Source organism: Eriocheir sinensis, chromosome 68 (assembly GCF_024679095.1).
Source record: "Eriocheir sinensis breed Jianghai 21 chromosome 68, ASM2467909v1, whole genome shotgun sequence".
Lineage (NCBI taxonomy): Eukaryota > Metazoa > Arthropoda > Malacostraca > Decapoda > Varunidae > Eriocheir > Eriocheir sinensis.
Genome location: NC_066576.1, coordinates 5,325,144 through 5,346,537, shown reverse-complemented (window position 1 = coordinate 5,346,537; position 21,394 = coordinate 5,325,144). Strand labels below are relative to the sequence as shown.

At 46.8% G+C, this 21,394-nt stretch overlaps 1 protein-coding gene across 7 annotated transcripts in view; it reads left to right on the top strand.

Moving 5' to 3' along the window:
- LOC126988203 (titin-like) overlaps positions 1-18,146 on the top strand; it is a 304,476-nt gene extending 286,330 nt beyond the window's left edge. For 4 of the 7 annotated variants that reach the window (XM_050846145.1, XM_050846144.1, XM_050846149.1 and 1 more), the window contains 7 exons: positions 2,069-6,529; positions 7,402-10,906; positions 11,193-11,462; positions 11,897-12,517; positions 14,046-14,143; positions 15,941-16,121; positions 16,468-18,146. In XM_050846145.1, the coding sequence (XP_050702102.1) occupies positions 2,069-6,529; positions 7,402-10,906; positions 11,193-11,462; positions 11,897-12,517; positions 14,046-14,143; positions 15,941-16,121; positions 16,468-16,559 (9,228 nt within the window). In that variant the 3' untranslated portion in view covers positions 16,560-18,146. The remainder of the gene's footprint in view (positions 1-2,068; positions 6,530-7,401; positions 10,907-11,192; positions 11,463-11,896; positions 12,518-14,045; positions 14,144-15,940; positions 16,122-16,467) is intronic. The other 3 variants (XM_050846148.1, XM_050846147.1, XM_050846146.1) reach the window with 3 other exon arrangements.
- Positions 18,147-21,394: the final 3,248 nt, after the last annotated feature.

Genomic DNA, 21,394 nt, shown 5'->3' with positions numbered 1-21,394 from the left:
ATTTCCTCTCTTCTTCTTTCCTGTCAGGGTGGAAGCTGTGAGGTTTCATTAGGAAAGCATTGCGTTGTTCAGAGGCAGCCCAGATATTACCTACACATTGCTCTCTGGATTGTACACAAGACATATGACATGCAAATAGAGGAAATACGTTGTGGCAAGGTGGTATGTTTATAAAGAATACACAAGGTTATAATGGTGGACTCAGGAGTGATGCCCGGGTGAGGCGGGTCGGAGAGGCTTGAAGGGTGGTGACAGGGTATGGTGAAGGACACTGCAGAAGAAAATGGAGTGAAAATGGTGACACAGTGAAGGTGATGAGGGATAGACTAGAACAGAACTTTGTGAGACAGGATGCATTTAACCCGGTAGCAGCGATGGGCCAAATTTGTGGCTTTACCGTGTAGCAGCGACAGGCCAAATTTGTGGCTTTACCGTGTAGCAGTGACGGGCCAAATTTGTGGCTTTACCGTGTAGCAGCGACGGGCCAAATTTGTGGCTTTACCGTGTAGCAGTGACGGGCCAAATTTGTGCCATAATATAAACCCCAAAAAAATAGATGATGCATAAACTGATCACAAATGCATCGATATATATTATGAAATGGTTTGTGTGAGGGGTGATTTTTTCTCATTTTTCTTGCTTAGAGGGACCATTAAGAAACATGGTCCCCACTGCTACCGGGTTAACTAAATTGTATTCCTTCTAAAACAATTCATTTCGTGTTTTTGGTGCAGGTTTTTATTTTGAACATTGTACCAGGTGGTTTTGGCTGGTTGTCTAAGTTTTGCACCAGCATCTTCAGCACAATTCAGCATTATTGCAACATGTGAATTTTCTCATATCTTTTTATATTCTTCAGCAGACATGATTGGTTTTTAATATTTTTACCTTTTTGCTCCATGAATACTAGTGCAAAGAGCATTAAATTTCTTGTAGAGTTCATGGGAATCCTTCAAGCACAGTGAATGCCACATAATAATACTTGATATTTGACATTTATTAACCCAGTAGCAGCGATGGGCCAGATTTGTGCCATGATATAAACCCCCCAAAATAGATGATACATAATCTGATCACAAATGCTTTGATATATATTATGAAATGGTTTGTGTGAGGGGTGATTTTTTTCTCATTTTTCTTGCTTGGAGGGACCATTAAGAAACATGATCCCTGCTGCTACCGGGTTAAGATTTGTTTCTTTATGTACATATTCACTAGTTTTTCTTGTTCATAATGAGTCAGTGTTATTCAGTTGATGGAGCTGCTGTGTTGAGTGTTCCACGTGTCTGTTATGTGGCTGCCCTGTGGCTCAAACTGCTAGGAAAGTAACAACTCCAGAATTAACCCTCGGCATCTGCACATATTTATATACCACATTTTTCCACTGCACTCGGCCTTTTGTCACACTGGCTTTCCATCACACCAATGAATGAATTTTTATATTGCACACACCCCTCAGCCACACTGGGAATGCCTGCGGTACTGCCAGAATGCTTGGCTTCAGGGTGAGGGGATGGATACACGCCACACACTGTTGCCAGATTGTTGTACTCAGACCATAGTGTTTCGTCACCCATATAAAATAATCGCCTAAGTCATTTTTCGGTGATTTCCTGGTTTTTGTGTACATCAATTTTTCATCACGTGACGCCCATTCTTGTATAGTTGCCTTCGCCATTCAGGGTTTGAGTGTCCTAGAATTTGCCTTTTCATTTCCGCCTAAATCTTAAGTCAAATGAGATTATGACGGTTCTTTTCTGATTTCCTGTAAAGTAGAAAATAATGACTTAGACGGTTTGTTTACGAAGGTGACGATCTACCAGTTTCTGACGCCTAACCATTGCCAAGAAACATCAGGAATTAACTATTTTAACGATAATTATAAGTGTGTATCCTTATTGGGGTCCACGAGACAGTTTTTGGGTCGGAAGTCGATAAATAGAAGAGGCTGAGTACGACAATCTGGCAACTTTGACGCCACATCCACATTTTATTGCAATGCTAATCTTTCCTTAAGCTTCCTGAGGTGGTGGGAACTGTCACTTTCCTTTCTCATCTTGCTGTACAGAGGAATATCGAATCTCAGGAGGAAGGCCATGTGAAAACTATAAAGCGAAATATAGAGGAAGTAGCGGTCGAGGCTCCCCCGATCGCCTCCCCGTTAAAGATCCAAAAGGCTCCTGTAGAAACCCCCCAGCCGCCCCCTCCCTCAGGGCCCATAGCTAAAGAGGAGGCTGAGGTCAGACAGCCTATTGGAAAGTTAGCAAAGATATGGCCGCCTCCACCATCAGACTCCAAGAACGTTCCAAAGATCGACACGAGCGTGGAAATAACCTCCAACAATGTGTCCTCCATCATTGAATCCTTCTCAACCGTGACCGAGGAGGAGGCGTTCATCAGCCACCCACCGCCCCGGCAAGTCACCAGGACCCCTCAGGTTGCCGAGGTGATGGATGTTGACCTCCACCCAGAGCCAGCACCAGAGTACGGCATCATTGCAGAGCCAGAGCCCATGCAAGAGGAGCCACAAATCACAGTAGAGGAGACGCCTGCCCCTGAGCCTGAGCCTGAGCCGGCCTTCCTGGAGTCAGAGCTTCAGCTAATGGAGGAATACCAGCGCATGCCTGCCCCCACCTTCGAGAAGCCCCCGAAGGTTTTGTCTCCGGTCCCTGAAGTAGAGTCTGAGCCTCCGCCCTCCCCAGAGCCTCCAAGGATTCCTACCCCTGAACCCCCCAAGATCCCCACTCCAGAGCCCACCCCTGAGCCCCCCAGAGTCCCCACCCCCCAGCCCATTGTGCCTGTCGAAGAGCCTCCTCCGGCTGAGCCACAAACAGTAAAGGAGGAGAAAACAGAGACCAGCACGATTGAAACAAACTTTATTGAGTCTAAGAAGTCCCTGTCGAAAACAAGTTATTCTGTGGTGGAGACCAAGGTGTACACGACGGGCGGAGTGATGAGCCCTCCAGCCGAGGAAGTGCAGGGAGCCACCACGGCCATAACGCAGGTGGTGGACTCCGTTGTTGAGCCGCTCGTCTCGGAGATTCAGGAGCCAGTGCCTGAGCCAGAGCCAATGATCGAAGTCCGAGCAGAACCTGTTGTGGTTGATGACCTCATGCAGTACTTTGTTCCTGAGACTGAGCAGGTTATCGAGTATATCCCTCCACCCGAACCAGCAGAGCCGACCCCCTCGCCAGAGCCAGAGCAGACCAGGAAGGAGGAGTTCTATTCCCAGAAGGTGTCGTCACAAGCGTTCTCGTCCATGAAGAGTGAAATGAAAACCATGTATGTATCAAATGTAACAAATGTGGAGATGAAGACAACACCTCAGCCCCAGCCCAAGCTCCAGCCCCTCGTCATGCCGGAGCCTCTGTACTCCGAGCTCCCCAGCGGTGACGAGGCAGTGAGGCCGCCCAAGCCACCAGAGAAGGACGATGGAAGGGAGTCCAGGAAGCCAAAGAAGAAACGAGAGTCTGTGATTCAGATTGCCAAGAGACTGGAAGAAAATATTGTCCCGATGTCCCCAGATGAAATCCCCGGGGGCATCCGCATGTTCCCCAGCCCCAAGCAGCCGTCCACCCCGGTACCCACCACTCCAACCAGGGACGCTGAACCTGTGACGGAAGAAAAACCTGCCGTAGAAATCTTCCCACAGCTGGAGCCGTTCCCCTTCACCGTTGAGGAGAAGCCCAAGCGGGAACGCCCAAGGAGTTTGCCGCCACCGATGCCGACCAAGTTCGTTCCCGGCACCTTCACGGACAGCGAGTACGACAGTGACTTTGACACTGAGCACCGCTTCCAATTCAAGAAGATCAAGTTTGAGGTTCCCGAGCGAGTCCCGCGCTCCCACTCGGCCGGCCAAGAGCCTCTGCCGCCCTCTGCCTTTGACAAGCCGCCAGTCATTGACTCTTTGAGGCCTGAAATTGTTAAACCAGAAACAAAACCCATGGCTGTGGCTGCAAAGGAAAACCCCAAACCAAAGCCAGCATTTGTGCCAAAGAAAAAGGCAAAGATTGTTGAAAAGTTTTTGGCATCAGCTGGAGAGACCGAAGAGAAGGATGTTATTAGGCCTGTTCCCATGAAGCCCAAGGTGCAGGAAACAGTGGCACCAGCGCCAACACCTCCCAGACCAGAGCTTGGGAAAACACAGCAGATGTCTGTGTCCTCTTCCTTTGAGACGAGAACACAAGTAATGTCTGTGAGCCAGCGCTCCCAAGTGAGCCAAGTCTCTGCAGTGCAGCAGCAGCCCGAGCCAGTGTTTGAGCTGCAGCCAGAGCCTGAGCCAGTGTATGAGGTTATTCCAGAGCCAGAACCTGAACCTGTGTACGAGGCTGTTCCCGAGCCAGAGCCAGTGTATGAACTCATGGCAGAGCCAGAGCCAGTGATTGAGCTCAAACCTGAACCTGCTCCGGTATACGAGACCATACCAGAACCCGAACCTGTCCCAGAGCCGGAGCCCGTGTACGAGACAATAGCAGAGCCTGTTGTGCCCAGACCTATTCCTAAGTTCAGGCCGGTACAAGCCCCAGTGGCCAGGCCAAGCCCAGTGATGGCGTCCCCCGCCCCACCGCCGCCACCCTTTGACATGGCCCTGCCAGCACCTCAACCCATCGTGGCCCAGACGCAGCAACAGTCTGTCACCCGGAAGGTGGAGGAGCACGTCAGCACCACCAAGAAGGTTGAGAGTAAGGTCAGCAGCAGCTTTGTGACTAAGTCGTTCAATGTTCAGAAGAAAACCCCGGCCTGGCCGCCCGGCCCCCAAGAGGAGGCGGTCACCGTCAAGACACGCTCCCTGTCCGCTGAACGGCCCCGCGTCACAGAGCCCGTAACTCTTCCCCCCTCGTCCTTCGAGGCCCCGGCAGTGTACTGGACCAGCAGCGTGACACTGAAGGAGAAGAGGAAGTCCTGGCCGCCGCCCTCGCAGCAGACGCCCATCACGTCAACCATCACAGAGTCAGTGCTGCAGACCAGTAAAAAAGAGACACAACAGATTTCAAAACAAGTGACTCAAACAGAAAAGAAACAAATAATGAAGCAGACCTACACACCCACAGTTCATATTCCCGTCAAACCCAAACCGATAATCAAGCCAGTGGCTGCTCCGCCGCCTCCCGTGGTAGAGAGTGTGCCGGCCCCGGTCATCCCGCTGCCCCCCCTGGAGCCCTTCCCCTTCAAAACTTCTCCAGAGAGGGAGAAGAAGCCAAGAGGTCCACCACCTCCCATGCCTAAAAAGTTCATTCCCGGCTCATTCACTGAGAGTGAGTATGAGAGTGACTATGATTCAAAGTCAGGCTTTTCTAGGATGTACATGAGTGACAGCGAGGCCACTGGGTACAAACCTCTCAACATCAAGATGAAGAAGGGCAGGACACGGAGGCCCAAGCAAGCGTCACCGCCTGCACCCTCAACACTGGGTCCTCCTCTACCCTTTGAGGTTCAGCCAATGTGTGTCAGCTTCTCAGATATTGAATATTCTGATTTCCCCACCTCAAGGGAGTCAACCCCTGTCCTGGAGAGCAAAATATCTAAAGTTCCTCAAAGCAGACCAGCAGTGCACGAGTTGAAAACCTTGGCCTCAGAAATTTTGCCCGAGCACAAGCCCATCAGGATAGCCCAGTCGACCTCCCAACAAAAGGTGCAGACCGTTGCCTCTAAGCCCGCACCAATCACAACCCCCGTCGCAGCGCCTCCAGCTCCTGTAGCAGCCCCTCAGCCAGTCAGAGAACCCCCTGCCCCTGTGATGGTGCTGCAGCCTGAACCACCGGCTCCGCTCCTGACAACCGACTCCTCTGAGACAGTCACCAAGAAGGAGGTCAGGGAGGTCACCTCTGAGTCACAAGTCCAGGTGATTGAGACACAAGAAAGAGGAGTGAGATCAATGAAGAAGATGTTTGATGTGGGTGGCCCACCTCCCATGCCACACGGGGTCACAGCCTCCCCCGTCAGGGTACCGTCTCCCTCCCCAGTGCGAGCTGTACCTGCCGTTGTAAGACCCATGGCTCCTACAGCATTTGCTCCAGTCCAGGCTCCCGCTCCTGCACCCGCTGCTCCGCCAAGCATGGCCGTGGTCACAAACATCCCAGTTGTTCAAGAATTCAGTTCCGTAGAGAAGACGTCAAGCTCCAGCACCACCCGGGCCAAACCCACGTCTCCCAAGGCAAAGAAGAAGATGGAGAGCACTCAGATGGTTGTCCAGGAGCAGGAGGAGAGCGGCTACGCTGCCGACACCGAGGGAACGCTGCCCCGCCGCACTGCAAAGACCGGACAGTCCATGAGCTCCAGCTTCACATCCAGCTCATCCTTTGCCAAGACTGAATCATTTGTGTCGTCATCCTTCACAAGTGAATCCAAGAGCTTTTCAAGCTCTCAGGTCGGCAGTATGGACACTTCATCTTTCCCGATGGGCTCTGGCTTTCCTGCCAGCAATGGCTTGACCCCTGGCTCCTTCCCCTTCCCTACCCCCTCCCCTCCTGTAGGCCAGACCTCACAATTCTCCAGTTCATGCAAGTCATCAGAGAGTAAATCTTCTCAGGTTCGTAAAGCTGATTCACCAACGCCTCATAGCGTCTGTTGGCAATAGAGTAGTCTCAGTCATTGTTAGCTGCGTTAGATGTCGATATCACTAATGATGTTTAACCCGGGGTTACATCTCAATAGCCTTCTTTGTATTTAACATTTTCCAGTTCACAGTGGCTTGCATGCATTTCTGCATGATGTTCAGTTCCTGCATATTGGACATAAGCGCCTTCCACTCCAAAATTTTGTTCTAATGCCATTTTCTTTCTGGACAGGTTAAAAAACTATGGTCATTTCCCTGCTAAACTGCAATTGATCCAAACGTGAGATTTTAAGTAAGTTTGTTTTGTCCCAGTAAACAAAAATGTGTGATTTTCTCATGGGTCAGCTTCCCTGGTGAACTAACAACCTACTAAGACTAACATGCACACCCTGGATTGATCTTGCGTTATGAGCCCTCCTGTGCCCTGTGAGCACCTTCTGTTTGTTCAGCCTTTTGGTTCTTTCCACCTGACACATTTTGACGAGACTGAAGCCTGAGTGGCGGATCTCAGCGCCGTAAGTACCGTTGATGAAGTCCTTTTGGTAAACTATAGGAGAATGTTGCTCTCTATAAATAGCATCTTGGTAACTGACTGATTATTATAAAGTCTTGTATTAGTGAACTGAGATAATTTTTTTACTAAATTAGCTTTAAATATCTTGAGAGATTGCAGAATGATTTTTATTACTAAATTAGTTTTGACATCTTTGACCAAATAACAAGCACTGATTTTACTAAGGTTTGATAAGTTCTTGAATCTGTATGTTACTGCTAAGGCCCCATAGTGACGCGATGGAGAGGTGGTGGAACAGAGACTCAGTGGATGGGTGCTTCTTGCCTTCCAGATGTATACTACCAGGTCAGAAGAAACCCGTGAGGAGAGGCGAGGAGGCGAGCACCCGAAGACCAGGGCGGCTCCCCCACCACAGCAGGAGAAGAAACCAAAATTTGAAGAGTTTAGGAAAGAATCTCATGGAAAACCTGGATCAGGACCTTTCTCCGAAGACACCTTCTACTCCATGCGGGACGAGAGTGATGTGACGTCCGACAACACCAGGACTCAGAAGAAGGTTGAGTTCCAAAGTGAAACCCATGTGGAAGTAATGTCAGACAAGAAAGTGGAAGTTTATGAAACATCAAGTGTGAATGTGACTCCTCAGCCGCCCAAGAAGCAAACCTTCAAGCAGGAACAGAGAGTAGAACAGAAAGTAAAAGTTGTCCCCAAGGTTGAGAAAACACACCACGTCACAAGAGTCATCAAGCCAGCCAAGGAAGCCCCCAGACCAGCCTTCACCCAGAGCACCACGTCTGAAAAGTCAAAAGTGACAATTGAAATTATTGATCAGGAATCTCAGAGAGCGAAGGCAGCTCAGGTCAAGGCCACACCGAAGCCAAAGCCTGCAGAGAAGATTCAGCCCGTCGCCAAGCCCCAGTTTAAGCCTGAGAAGAAACCAGAAGTCAGCTTTGCACCAGCGCCCAGGGAGTATGTCCAATCCAAGGTTCCCGTGGTGGAGCCCCTCAAGTCAACGGGACTGGTGAAGATGGCTGTCACGAGGCAAGAGGAGAAGAAAGAGGAGCTCGATCTTAAGCCTTTTCCCTTCAAGCCTGAGCCAGACAGACCCAAGAAATCACGAGGACCACCACCCTCCAAGCCAACCAAATTTGTGAAGGGCGAATTCCATGAAAGCGACTATGAGAGTGATTATGAAGGCCGACCGCCCCCGAAGTGGAAACCAGCAGACAGTGACGGTGACGACCACATGTACGGGACAGTCCAGGCACCAGCAGGCAGACCCAAGGCACACCGGCACCATGTCAGGACGCCCACACCCCCGACCGCCTTTGATCAGCCCCCAGAATTCGAGGGCCCCCCCAGACCCAAAATAGATTTCCCCGAGTCAGAACCAGAAGTGGAAAGAGAAGCGTCTCCTGAACTAATCATTCCAGAAAAGGTTGAAGTGGTGAAGCCGATTCCTAAGATCGTGCCAAAGGAAGCAAAGATATTTAAGTCTCAGCCTCCCCCCAGAAGGTCACCCTCCCCAGTCTTGACCCCTGGATCTCCCCCACTGGAAGACTACGCTCCACCACCTAAGCGACAGCCACCACCACCACAGCCACAGCCGCAGCCTTCCCCCTTTTCCAATGCTGTAGGAGTGGAATCAACCAAGATAACCAAAATAGCCGATTCGAGTCAGCATCACCAGCGCTTTGTGACCATGCAACAAACAACCCGGGTTATTAAGTTTACCGACAGCAGAAGCGCGACCTCCACCTCTGAGACCCAGGAAGCAAAGGTCTCCCAGCCAAAGCCCAAGGTAGTTGTGAAGGAGGAACGCAAAGAGAAGCCTCTCCCACAGTTAGAACCTTTCCCCTTCACTCCTGAGCCTGAGAAGCCTAAGAAACCCAAGGGAGCACCGCCACCAACCCCCAAGAAGTTCAGGAAGGGCGAGTTCACAGAGAGCGATTACGATAGCGATTACGAAGCCCGGATAAGACCCAAGTGGCAGCCTCCCGACAGTGACACCGAAGACCCGTCGTACACTAAAATAAAGCCAGTTTTGCGCTTGGATCGAACGCCTTCAAAGACCAGAGAGCGCACCCCCACACCACCCACTCAGTTTGACACTCCCACTGAGACCGGCGGACCGTGGCGGCCAAAAGTTGAGGCACCTCCACCACCAATGATCATAAGGGAACCCAGCCCAGAAATTATAGTCCCCAAAGAACCACCAAAGAAAGTTGTAACGGCGAAGAAAGCAGTGAAGAAAGTCGTGTATGTGGAAGAGAGAGCTCCATCTCCGCCTCTCCCACCACCCGGCACTCCCCCAGAGATTGGAGTCATAGAACAGAGGACTGACTATGTGGTGGACAAGGTGGATGTGCAGTCGAGGGTCCGTCCTCCTCCCATGCAAGAAGTGCAGACCTACCAAGAGAAACCCTTCACCAAGGTTATTGAGAGAACAGAGAAGACCATCACAAGCATGAAGATGGAGGAGGAGCTGCGCATGAAGAAGGAAAGAAAGGAGATCAAGAAGACAACCCTCACTGAGTACGAACACATGCCCGTCACCCAGCCGGCCCCCGTGACCATGCCAAAAGTCTCCATGAGAGTAGAGAAAGAGCTGAAGCTAGAGCCATTCCCATTTGAGCCAGAGCCACCCAGGTCAAAGAGGGACCGAGCCCCACCGCCTCCAAAGCCTAAGAAATTTGTAAAAGGCGAGTTCAGAGAGAGCGATTATGATAGTGACTTTGAGGCCAGAATGCGTCCCAAGTGGAAGCCAGCAGACAGTGATGTTGAGGACCCGGAATACACCCCCGTCAGGCCACCCCCACCCTCGGACAGGCGCCCCTCCAGGAGCAAGGAGCGCACCCCCACACCCCCAACACAGTTTGAGGTTCCTCCCCCCACAGGCGATGGTCCTCTGCGCCCCACCATTAAGCCCATTGAGAGGCCCATGCCAGTGGCCAGGGAGCCATCACCGGAGGTCTTCATACCAAAACTCACAGAAAAGCCCTTGCCCACGACCAAGAGGGTGGTGCCTAAAGCCCCCGCCATCAGGCAACAGGAGCCACCCCCCCCTCCACCCCGGACCCCCACCCCTCCCCTGCCTGAGCCGGGCCCCCAGCCGGAGATTGGCTACGCCCCGCCCAAGGCCAGGCAGACCCGTCAGGAGGAGGAGGACGTGCACATCAAGATGATCAAGAAGAAAATTGAATCCAAGAAAACCTTTGAGATTGACATTGATATCAAAGATGTGTATGATTTTGTCTCAGAGTCTGAGCAGGACAAGACAGACACAGACACCGGCAAAGCCAAGCCCTTCCCCAAACTTGAACCTTTCCCTTACGAGCCGGAGCCAGGCAGACCAAAGCGCACCCGAGGGCCTCCTCCTCCTCAGCCCAGGAAGTTCCTAAAGGGAGAGTTCAGAGGCAGTGACTACGAGAGTGACTACGACTCTCCCATCGCCCCCAAGTGGGTGCCTCCTGACAGTGAGGGGGAGGGGCATGCCTACCGCCGCGTTGCCCCGCCCACCCCGGAGATGGGCAGGCACCGGGACGAGTCCTCCGGCAGGGGTCCTTCCCCGCCCTCCAAGTTTGACCAGCAGCCGCCACAGTTTGAGGGTCCTCCAAGGCCAGTCATGGACCTCTCAGACCTTCCCAGAAGAGAGCGAAGAGAGTCCTTGGAGGAATACTCCATTCCAAGATTCCCCAAGGTAGAGTTCAAGCCATTTGACCTGGAGGATGAGCAGGAGGCCGGCCGCCCCGTGGGACCAGTGACCACCGACACAGAGACCGAGACAGAGTTCCAGCAAGGAGACATCGATAAGAAATATGTCAAGTCTGCACAGAGTAAGTGTTGTGTTTTGACGTACAGTCAGGGATGCTTTTATATTTGCATGAAATGTGATTTAGATATATATGAATTCTATTTGTGTGAATGTGTCTGCACCCTGTTGTGCTGCCTCCCTCAGAGTGTGATATTTCCTTCTTTCCTGAGTGTGTTTGCTCCCTCACCTCACCTTGATTGATACTGGGAGATCATGATCAGACACTTTTATGCAGGAGTACCATCATTAGCAGTGACAAACATATCAAAGCACAAGATCCTAACTGGTCTTGGCTTTTCTCTCCCCAGAGGTCGTGAGCCACCAGTTTGAGGACATGACTCAAACATTCCGCCACAAAGCACAGAAGTTTGCTGAGCAGCTGGTGACTGAAGTGTTTGCTGCCAGGGAGGGCTCAGTGCCTGCTGAGCCAGCAGGTGAACCTCCAACTCTCCCCGAGGAGCTCAAGACACAGGCGGCCACGCCGGACTCTGCGCCCAAGCCACCCACGGCAGAGGAAGTGTCGGCCTCCATCCAGGAGCCGCAGGTTTACCGAGATGAGTCCAGAGTCTCAGAGTTCGGTGAGTCTTCCTTGCTGCTGGTGATTGTTGGGAGAACAACAGTGATCACTTGTGTCATTAACATTCACCTTCTGTCACAGCTCAATAGTTTGTCTTGTAATACACCACCTTGATACAACACCACTCTGGGTTATTAGAAGCAAAGGTTTGTGATCACTGCTGTTCACTGTCATGACCTCCAAGCTTAAGCTTTTATCAACTGCTGTACATAAAACAAAATTGATGAGAAAGGTGTGCATGTGCATGTGAAGGGTATTAAATATTTTCCAATATTTGGCACATTGCCCAGCTGGGTGTGGGCACTCAGCCCACCACACACTGCAGGCCAGCACTCAGTATTACATGATTCATTGCAACACTAAGTCACTGTCAGGCACTTTTAGGATGGCTTGATAATGCTTGTCCAAAACCTTGCATTCCACTCTCTCCTCTAGGCACGAAACACATTGATCCGGACACAGGTCTTATCTACTTCAAATATGACTTTGGCTATGAGTTTGGGGTGGTCCTGCCCGGAGAGGCTAAGAAAGTTGACAAGAAAAGTCAGATGAACGGAGACCACAGCTCGGACATCCCGATCCCCATCATACACGAGAAAACCGACGCTTCAAAGAAATCAGGGACACAGCCATCCAAGGCCAACGGTCATGTCCACCACCTGGAAACACCCCACGGCCGGGACCCAACCCTCAATGACGCCGCACCCAAAGACTCCTCCGTTCTGGGCTCTGGCACTGACCACCTCTCGCCCCAGCCGTCGCAGCAGTCGGACATCTCAGAAACAGACCGTGAGTATCAGCAATACATGGGCAAGATGATTCCAGAGTTTATCCCCAAGAAACAAGCCCAGTTCCGCCCCATCTCCGGCGACCCATACTCAGATAGTGAGGTGGAGTCTGATCACCCAAGTCCAGCTAAGAACTCAGATCCAAGTCCCAGTATTCATTCGGGTCCAAAGAGATTTATCCCTCTGGTTCCTGGTGCGGCCGTCCAACCCAAGTCTCTTCCTCAAGGGGCCCCGGCTGACGCTCTCTACTCCACCACTGCCCTGGGAGGTACTGATGGCCACACTCTCCTGCACGCCTGATGTCCTTCCCTCCCTGTGTCCCCTTGTGTGTGTGTGTGTGTTAGAGTAACCCTAACATCCACTGTCCCTGGTGTGCTGCATGGTGTGTGTGCTGCCTTCATGCATTTGGGCTTCGGGTTATCCTGTGTTGGTCTGATCCTCTGTTGTGCGAGTTTGTTAATTTGTTTGTTTGTGTGTGTGTGTGTGTGATATGTTGTGCTGTTTTGTTTTTGTTTGTGTGTGTGTGTGATATGTTGTGCTGTTTTGTTTTTGTTTGTGTGTGTGTGTGTGTGTGTGTGTGTGTGTGTGTGTGTGTGTGTGTGTTTATTTATTTGTAGAGGAAAACTTTGCAGATCCGTAATTATATCAAAGTTTAAAATGATTGTCGCTAGAGTTGCACATAGTATTTGAATATGTAGCTTGTGGTTTAGACTTCCTATTTAATTTCAGTCCATGTTACTAAAACCGCATGAGTATTTAAAGTCCTTCATGTACATAAGCTTGACCTGCAAACGTTTCCTTCGTGTTATTGTTGTTGTCTCGGAAGATTATGTTCAATGATTTTGTGAGTCGTCTTTGTTTGAAATGATTCTGTTCCGTAACCTTGATATCTTGCCCTTAATCATAAAGAAAGCTAAATAATAATAACTGCCTCACTAAAAATTAAATATCACAAGAAATATGCTAAGCTCATGACGCTTTTAAATGTGTGGCTTAACCTTTCCTTGTTGGCAGCGTTCCCTTGTGAAAGTCCACGGCAGCGTTACCATATCATCGTAGTCAAAACATCTCATTTATCAGTTCCAGGGCCCAAAACTCTCCTACCCGCACAGATAACGAGATTCCAGTTAAAGTTATCGATAAAAGCATTTCTCATTGGTGTTTGTTTGCGATAGCTGGGAGTCGGAAAGCGGAAAATACTGTGTGGCTGGGTATGATAATTTGACCTATCTTTCAGCCACTCCTCTAACTCTTTTTAGGAGCAGTGAGTAGCGGGCTTTTTTTTTTAACATTTGTCACCTTTTTTTATGCCTTTGAACTGACTCCTCTGCTGTAAAAAAATAATAATAATAATAATAAAAAAAAAAAATAAGGCAAAATACAGTTATGAGATTAATCGCACCACAAAAGCTCTGACACCTACCATTCTACCGGGTCTTGAATTTTTATTACATTGACTTGGTTCACATTGCAGTCATCCCTCAAATAGTACGGTTTCCAATAGTTCGGTTTTGGTTTTACGTGGATTTTCATAGAAGATTTTTTTAGGATTTTTAAATTTCCAGACAAGCAGGATATTTAAAAATCCTAAAACGATCTTCTATGACAATCCGTATAAAACCAAAACCGTACTATTGGAAACTGTACTATTTGAGGGATAACTGTATTACATTTGTGTGGTTGCGCCTTCCATGAGTTCGTCCAGCACAAGGGAACGGTGTCATCAGAGGGAGGCTTAAGGTGTTGTGTCCCCCTCACCTCACTCACCCAAGGCATCTCTGCATCATCCCCCACAGTACTTGGGTCCCCCCTCAGCGCCACACCCCCCTCCACGCCCTCCACACCTTGCTCTGGCCCCCTTACACAGCCCACCCGGCCACCTCAGTACATCACGGTAAGTCGCTGAGGAGTATTGTGTTAGACGGTGCCGTCCTTCCCTCCTTCCCTCCAGAAAGGTCTCTCAGGCAGCTCTCATCGTGTATAGCTTGCCGCACCATTCTTAACCCGGTAGCAGCGGGGATCATGTTTCTTAATGGTCCCCCCAAGCGAAAAAAATGAGAAAAAATCATCCCTCACACAAACCATTTCATATATATAAAAGCATTTCTGATCAGATTATGGATCATCTATTTTGGGGGGTTTATATCATGGCACAAATTTGGCCCGTCGCTGCTACACGGTAAAGCCACAAATTTGGCCCGTCGCTGCTACTGGGTTAAGACCTCCTCATTGGCACAGTTTACGTCTACGATGACACTTTGTATTTGTCTTATCATATGTATTTTAATTAACTATCTCTTCATAACCAAAAGCTATTTCCTTTTTTATACAGATGCTTAAATTAATGGATATATACTGTTAATTATTTGGATATATATTGTCTGGTTTCGAATCAAGCGTCCTGCCTTGAGATTCTACTCCATGCACCTTCTTTCTATAGTCAGGAGAGTCTTGGGTAATGTTCCTGCTTGAAGTTTTGCGAAATATTGTGCTGTCTTAAGTGACTCATACTTGAATGGTTCGTGTGTGCGTGTGTGTGTGTGTGTTGGACAGAAACACTAATTGAGAATGCATGAGCCTTTTTGATTATATTAAGTTTGTATCTTGAAGAAATCCATAAAGAAACATTTATGTTGTGACTGAATGACATTTAAGCTTCAAAACATTTTGTAAGAGGATGAGACAGAGATATATAAACAAAAGTGCTCAGGTTTAGGTGTGTGTGTTATTACAACATGACGATGAAGGACGGGAGCCTCTTGAGGTATCATTACAAACACATGATTCAAAATTAGTTCTGGAGAATTTTTACTTGTACAAGAGTATCTAAAACTTCTCTCCTTACAATTCTGCTGCCATTGCATTAAACACTTTGAGATTCCAGGGATGCAGTGTGGCTGATAAATTAGTTTTGAAATCTTATATAGAGCAAGGATTGTGTAAGTTTTCATAAAGGAAAACATTACTAGTGTATCTTCACTCTTGAGAGAGACTGCTGAGCTTCTTTATACCTAATTTGCTGTCAGTATTTAACTTTACTGACTGTTTAGCATTGATTGTAGAGTTCAGTCTTGTTGCCAGTCACTGTAATGGGAAAGTGACAAGGAGAAGCTTTCCCTGCAGCAGTATGATGCACTCACCCAATAGAAGCAACTGCTGCACATCATGTTATATCATGCTGCACTTATTTGATTCAAGAGCATCATTTTAAACCTTTATATGTTTTTACAGACAATACCATTAAGTTGTTCCAATGCTATTAAGAATGAGGCTTTGTAATTATTTTTTTGTGCATTGCATATCAGGAAGGTGAAACACGTCTGATACACAGTAAATTCACAGGAACGCTGAAACTTTTATTTTTCAAATGATGAAAATTTCACAATCGTCTTATCTTATTCTAGACAACTAGCCTCCATCTGCTAAAACAATCCCCAAGCCATCCAAACAGCTGAAGAAATCCTGCTAATACTTCACTCAAGCTTCAGATACATTTTATTTTAGGGTTTCACATATTTTTTCAGAGTATTTTACAGGATATAGTGCTGAAGAGTTCTGACAGTATCTTGATTTTAATTTCTTTGTGTTGTTTTGCTCATAATTTACAGGAACATTGTTTTATATTACTCTTACTTGGTGCTGAATCCATGCTTAGAAAACACTGCTAATCTTCTTATCCTTCACCACGTAGCCGCTGCGAGATCTATCCGTGGCGGCCGGCGAGGCGCTGCGGCTGGAGTGCGTGGTGCAGGCCGACCCCCCGGTGCAGGTCACATGGGCCAAGGGCGGGGATATCCTGCAGAACGGACCAGATTACCAGATAGTCTACAGAAACGGCGTCTGTAGGCTCATCATTCCCCATGTGTTCCCAGGTGGGTGGGTCTTCACTGTGTGTTGACGTTAGCCTTACCTCGGAATTTAGATGAATGAGGTGTTTGTTAGTTTGTACATGTCACTACAGTTAGTACTCAGATCAGGAAAAGCTACAATGGAAAACAGAGCTAAGGTATGAAATTAAATATTACAGTAAATTCTATCAGAAAACTCATGTTCTATTGGTAATTATATCACCTGGCAGAAATAGATACTTAACCTCCTTCTGCCACTCAGCAATCGCCTTTTAAAACTTCCTTTTTCACTATACATATCTGATATTATAATGAATTTTTCTATCTTTTTTTATTCACTATCTCATCATTAGTCCTTTTCTTGGCCCAGATGATGAGGGTGTCTACTCATGCACTGCGGTCAACCTCTTGGGCATGGACACGACCAGTGCCACCGTCTGCATCACAGGTGAGAAGAAGTAGCCTTCAAGACAGGTTGAGTCTGCTCATTCTGCTGCTGGGGTTTCGGCCATCTCCTTTCACAGACTCACTGGTGATGGTTGTAGTGGTGGTGGTGATTTGTTGGAGTCTCTCTGTGGTCTCTTAAATGGTGCCTTTCTTGCCACCTCACCTCAGCCAGGGCTCAGGTTTTATACGCTCGGTGGAATTCGTGCAAGTTACGGTCTAGTACTTCCCTAGTTAGTCGGTGCTAACAACTTTGTAAGCAGCAATATGCAGCAAAAGATTCTGGCCATGTGATTCTTGATAGACCAGTGGATGAGGTGACTCCTTGTGTAGACAGAAGTACATACTGAAACTGATTTGTATTGTAATTGTGATGCAACTGTTTGATACTGTAGGTCACAGGTTGAGGACTTAAAACTAGAATCTCTGTTCCCTAAACACTGCCTTCTTCAAGCTGACGTGTAAAGTCCTGTCCACTCGGTGTTCTGTATCTAGTCAGTGCCGTCATAAGCCAAGAACGTCTGTCTGTCTTAATCCTAGTCAAGCTCTTAGGCATATCTCTGTGATCCCGTCCTGCCTGACTTCATTGGATTAGAAACACTACTACTGCATTCTTGACTTGTTTGAAATGAAAAAAAAGACTAATTCTCTTGTAGAACTCCAAAATGAAGAAAGCAAGCAATTCTGAGCTGCTTTTGTGCCGTGAAGTTATTTCTGTTTTGTACATAAATATATTTAATGCTGTGTCTTCCATGCCTGTCATACAAAGTGCCTTGAACACTGCCGTTATGCTTACATTGGGCAACGACCTCATGTCCTTGAGGCAGTCCTTCTCCTGCTTCTGCCTCTCCTCCATTGTCTTTGTTTCCTACTTTGAATGAAGCTTCATACTGCCCTTGATGCATGTATGCCATTGTATGTAGACTGACTGCAGACTTGAAATGTATGTTGGCAAGGTGCAGTTCTGGCCTCTCCTCACTTTTCTTAGCAAATGAAGCATTGGGTTATGTTTTCAAATCTAGAACTACTTGCATTACTTTGCGTCGGCTGTTTCAGTGCAGGCGTTTCCAACATTTTAAGTTTTATGGATTGATAATTAATAAACTGTGTCGCATGTATGTGTAAATTATCGCGCCAATGTTAAGTTTCTGCTGTAAATATGCCGTATTTTCAAGCTGCTTCCCATATAGTGATAAATAACCATGGTGAAGTATGACTTCTGATCAGAGGACTTAAGTAAGCCTAGAGTACTAAGAGAACACACCGCAGGATATTGTAGCACGGTTCACATATCACTGTTCGAGAAGAGTGATCTTCCTTTGTTCGCTGTGGACGTCTTGCCAAACCCATTGTAGCCTCAAAGGTGTCACAAGGTATACATTTAAGTTTTGAAGATGCTTTTATATATGAGAGGGATATTTTAATGAGTAAATAAATGAAAAATATTTGTGCAGTTTTATCATGTTATTATGATAAATTTGAGTCAAGTTCTCAGTGTTTCTTGATAACTGGGAGAGCCACCTCCTTGCTGTTGTTTTTAGCTGCTTAGGCAACTGTCTGGCCTCCTTCCCTGGTGGCTTGGTTTAATAAAACTATCAAATTTTAGGACAGTTTTTTGATCACTCCCATTACTGACCAGTTTCCAGCATGGTACAGGGAAGATGTGCACCTCGGAAATCATAAAGTAGTGGTGTTCTTCAGTCACTACATGTTTATATTGTTCATTAACCTTTTGTTCAGGTTCTCACCACAATAAGAAGTCCTGCAGGCTCTTACTGTTGTCTTGTTGTACTGATGCAAGTCCCTCAAGACTATAACATTTAGCAAATAAATTTTCCTACTATCATGGTCGGAACCTTTGATCTGATCCGTAAGCTTCCTGAAAATGCTAAGGTTTGCAGGACTTTTCACACTTTGGGACTTCAAACATAACAAACACTTTTACTTCAATGGTGAATGTAAATAGTAAGACTAACCCCGCCCTTCACATGAGCTGTGTTAGTGAACATGTTGAAGGCGGTGAATCTTAAGGACTAGAGTAAGTCCATAGAATACTAGACGGTACAGTTATTAGAAGACGCTTCACAACAGAAACTACTCATCAACTGACTTTTTTTCTTATTAATATTTCCACTCCAGGGCTGTGAGTAGAAGACTGTTAGTGTCATCAGAAGATATGGTTTACACGTTTTTCAACTGTAGTAAGAGTGTGTAAAGGAGAGGACCTGAAAGTTTACAGTCTTTATTGTGCTTAGTTTGCCCTCTGCATCATACATGTATAGTACACAGACTATCTTCTTCAAATAACAATCTGTAAGAGAATGAGCTGATAGATTCTGCAGAACATGATGTTCAAATAATAAATCCACACAGAACTTCTACAAATGAATATAAAAAGCTGGATATTGAAGCCAAGCAAAACTTTTGGAGATAGCTTATGCTAATACAATAAAATGATGTGGAGCATGGCAAGCATGGGGAGCTGCGTTTATCAGCTTTACAAACAAATAAATGTGTAAATAGCTTCCCCGCCATTAATGACGACACGCTTATTTCTACTGCTAAGTGGTGCCACATTCTAAAAAGATGCATCAGCTATCCTGGAGAAAAATTGTTAAAAATTCAACATTTCACATGTACAGCTAAGCGACAAGGAGCCCTGGACACTGACACACAGCCACACGTCCTCCTACAAGCTCACCCTCCGCCCAACACAGCAACACACGTCACTTCTTGCTGCAACACAGCCGGCAGCCTCTTTGTAATACACAGCTCCATAAAACAATTTTAGGGCTGCCTATTTGACTTTTCCTTCATATGCAAGGTTTCATGTAAGAAGGAAATGGAGAAGAAAAAACATACTTTACAAAATAAAATGAACATGTAGAAGTTCTTTTACTTTTTCATGTTTTGTTGGAATTTAAAATTCTTATTCCTCTGCCTCGGTCACCTGCCATAATTACATGGGAAATACAAATAATAGATCTTTTAATCTCCATTAGTTTCTAATGCAAAGTTAATTAAGAAAAAAAAAAAAAAAACAGTGAGGCCACTTTCACATTCCTGTGATTGCAGTTGCAACATTAGCAAAGGGACTCTATACACACACACACACACACACAAACACACACACACACACACACACACACACACACACACACACAGTCCACCAAACATGGCACACCCACAGCAGGACACTGCTCTGCCAGGGTCAGGCCACACACAAAGATCATCCTTTTAACACTGGCTAAAAGATATTTAATAGGAATTTTTTTTTTTCCATTTCGGCACTCTTCAATTCATTCACCGCCCTTCACTGCACTTCTCTCTCCTTGACTCATCCTATGTTCAGCACCAAAAGAACATAGCCAGTACCATCTTTTTGTTAAGTCCACCTCATTAATTGCATCACAGTCACTAACAAAATGTAGTTCTGTCTTGGTCAAGTGGGGTCAACTGGATGTCCATATACCGGACGTAGAAACAACAAGCAGTACTCCTAGCAAAGGGTTTGGTTAGGCAGCATGCTTCAACTAACCCTGTGGACCTATCATGCTGGTGACTGTGGTGTGGGGCTGAGCTGAGGGAGGCTTGCCTTGGCTGGGATGAGAGCACACTCACGCCATGATGTGTTTCAAAGACAAGGTCATGCTAGGACTCGTGTGTGGGTGAGTGGAAGGAATCAGAGATGTTTCTTACATTCATTTAATAAGATGAGGGGCTGAAGAGCTCATAGCAATATTCATCTCACTCATACATAGAAGATATGATAATTTGTGAGGTGAATACATTTATATCTTTATTTCCTTTACTTCAACAAAGAATCAAACATGTTGATTATTAGGTGACTATTAGGTGTAGCCTATGAACCTCAATATTTGAATTATATATATTGCCTGTTTGATAATATGATGGTATGTGTCTTAAGATTTCCAGAGCAATAAGAAATTACCTATTATGCTAAAAGTGCTACCACGGTCTGTTACCTTCAACATGTGTGCAAACCACTGAGAAATCATCATACATTGAAGAAATCTTAAATAACAGCAGCAGCTTTATGAGAATGTGACTTAGAAGATCAAATGTGTTTAAAGAGAAAAATAGCTGGAAAAAAGTTGGATAAAAATTAATGGGATGGAGAAATGGCATTCAGACGAACAAAAAGTAACTACGTAGAAGGAACATTAGAGTGAAAATACGAGGAGAGGCTGAGAGAGAGATAAAGAGAGAGACAAGTTCTAGGAGGAGGGATCAGCCTCCATGGGCCATCATGAGCAAGTTGCTATTTTGGCGCAGCACCTCACTGACAAGGACACCTCACATTATTGGCTCTGAGTCGACCCTGAGGAAGTTAGGAGACATTCTTCTGCTCGCTCTCCCTCTTTCTCATCTTTTCCTGTCTCACTCTTTCTCTTCTTTTCCTGTCTCCCCCTTTCTCTTCTTTTCCTGTCTCACTCTTCTGCTCGCTCTCCCTCTCTTCTTTTCCTGTCTCACTCCTCTCCTGACAGTCTCTCTTCTTGGTCAACTGTCTGATGCCCCTTTTCCCCCTTAGACTTCTATAGGGAAATGAAGACATGGCCATTACAGGAGTGCTCTACAATGTGTGTCTTGGTGGAAACACTTCTTGCAGGTTCTTTACAAACTTTACATCTGTGTTCTGTAGGCTATAGTATGTAGTATTTCCATTGCTAAAGTCAAGGGTTTGGTCAGCAATTCATAATTTTTGCCAATTGAGCACTTGAATTAATTTGATTTTACACAGAACTGCTTTTTTTTCTTCTTTTTTCCCAATAATTGACGGCTTTACGTGCCGAGAAATTTACGATGTTCTGTTCCATTAGTAGTCCAGTGTT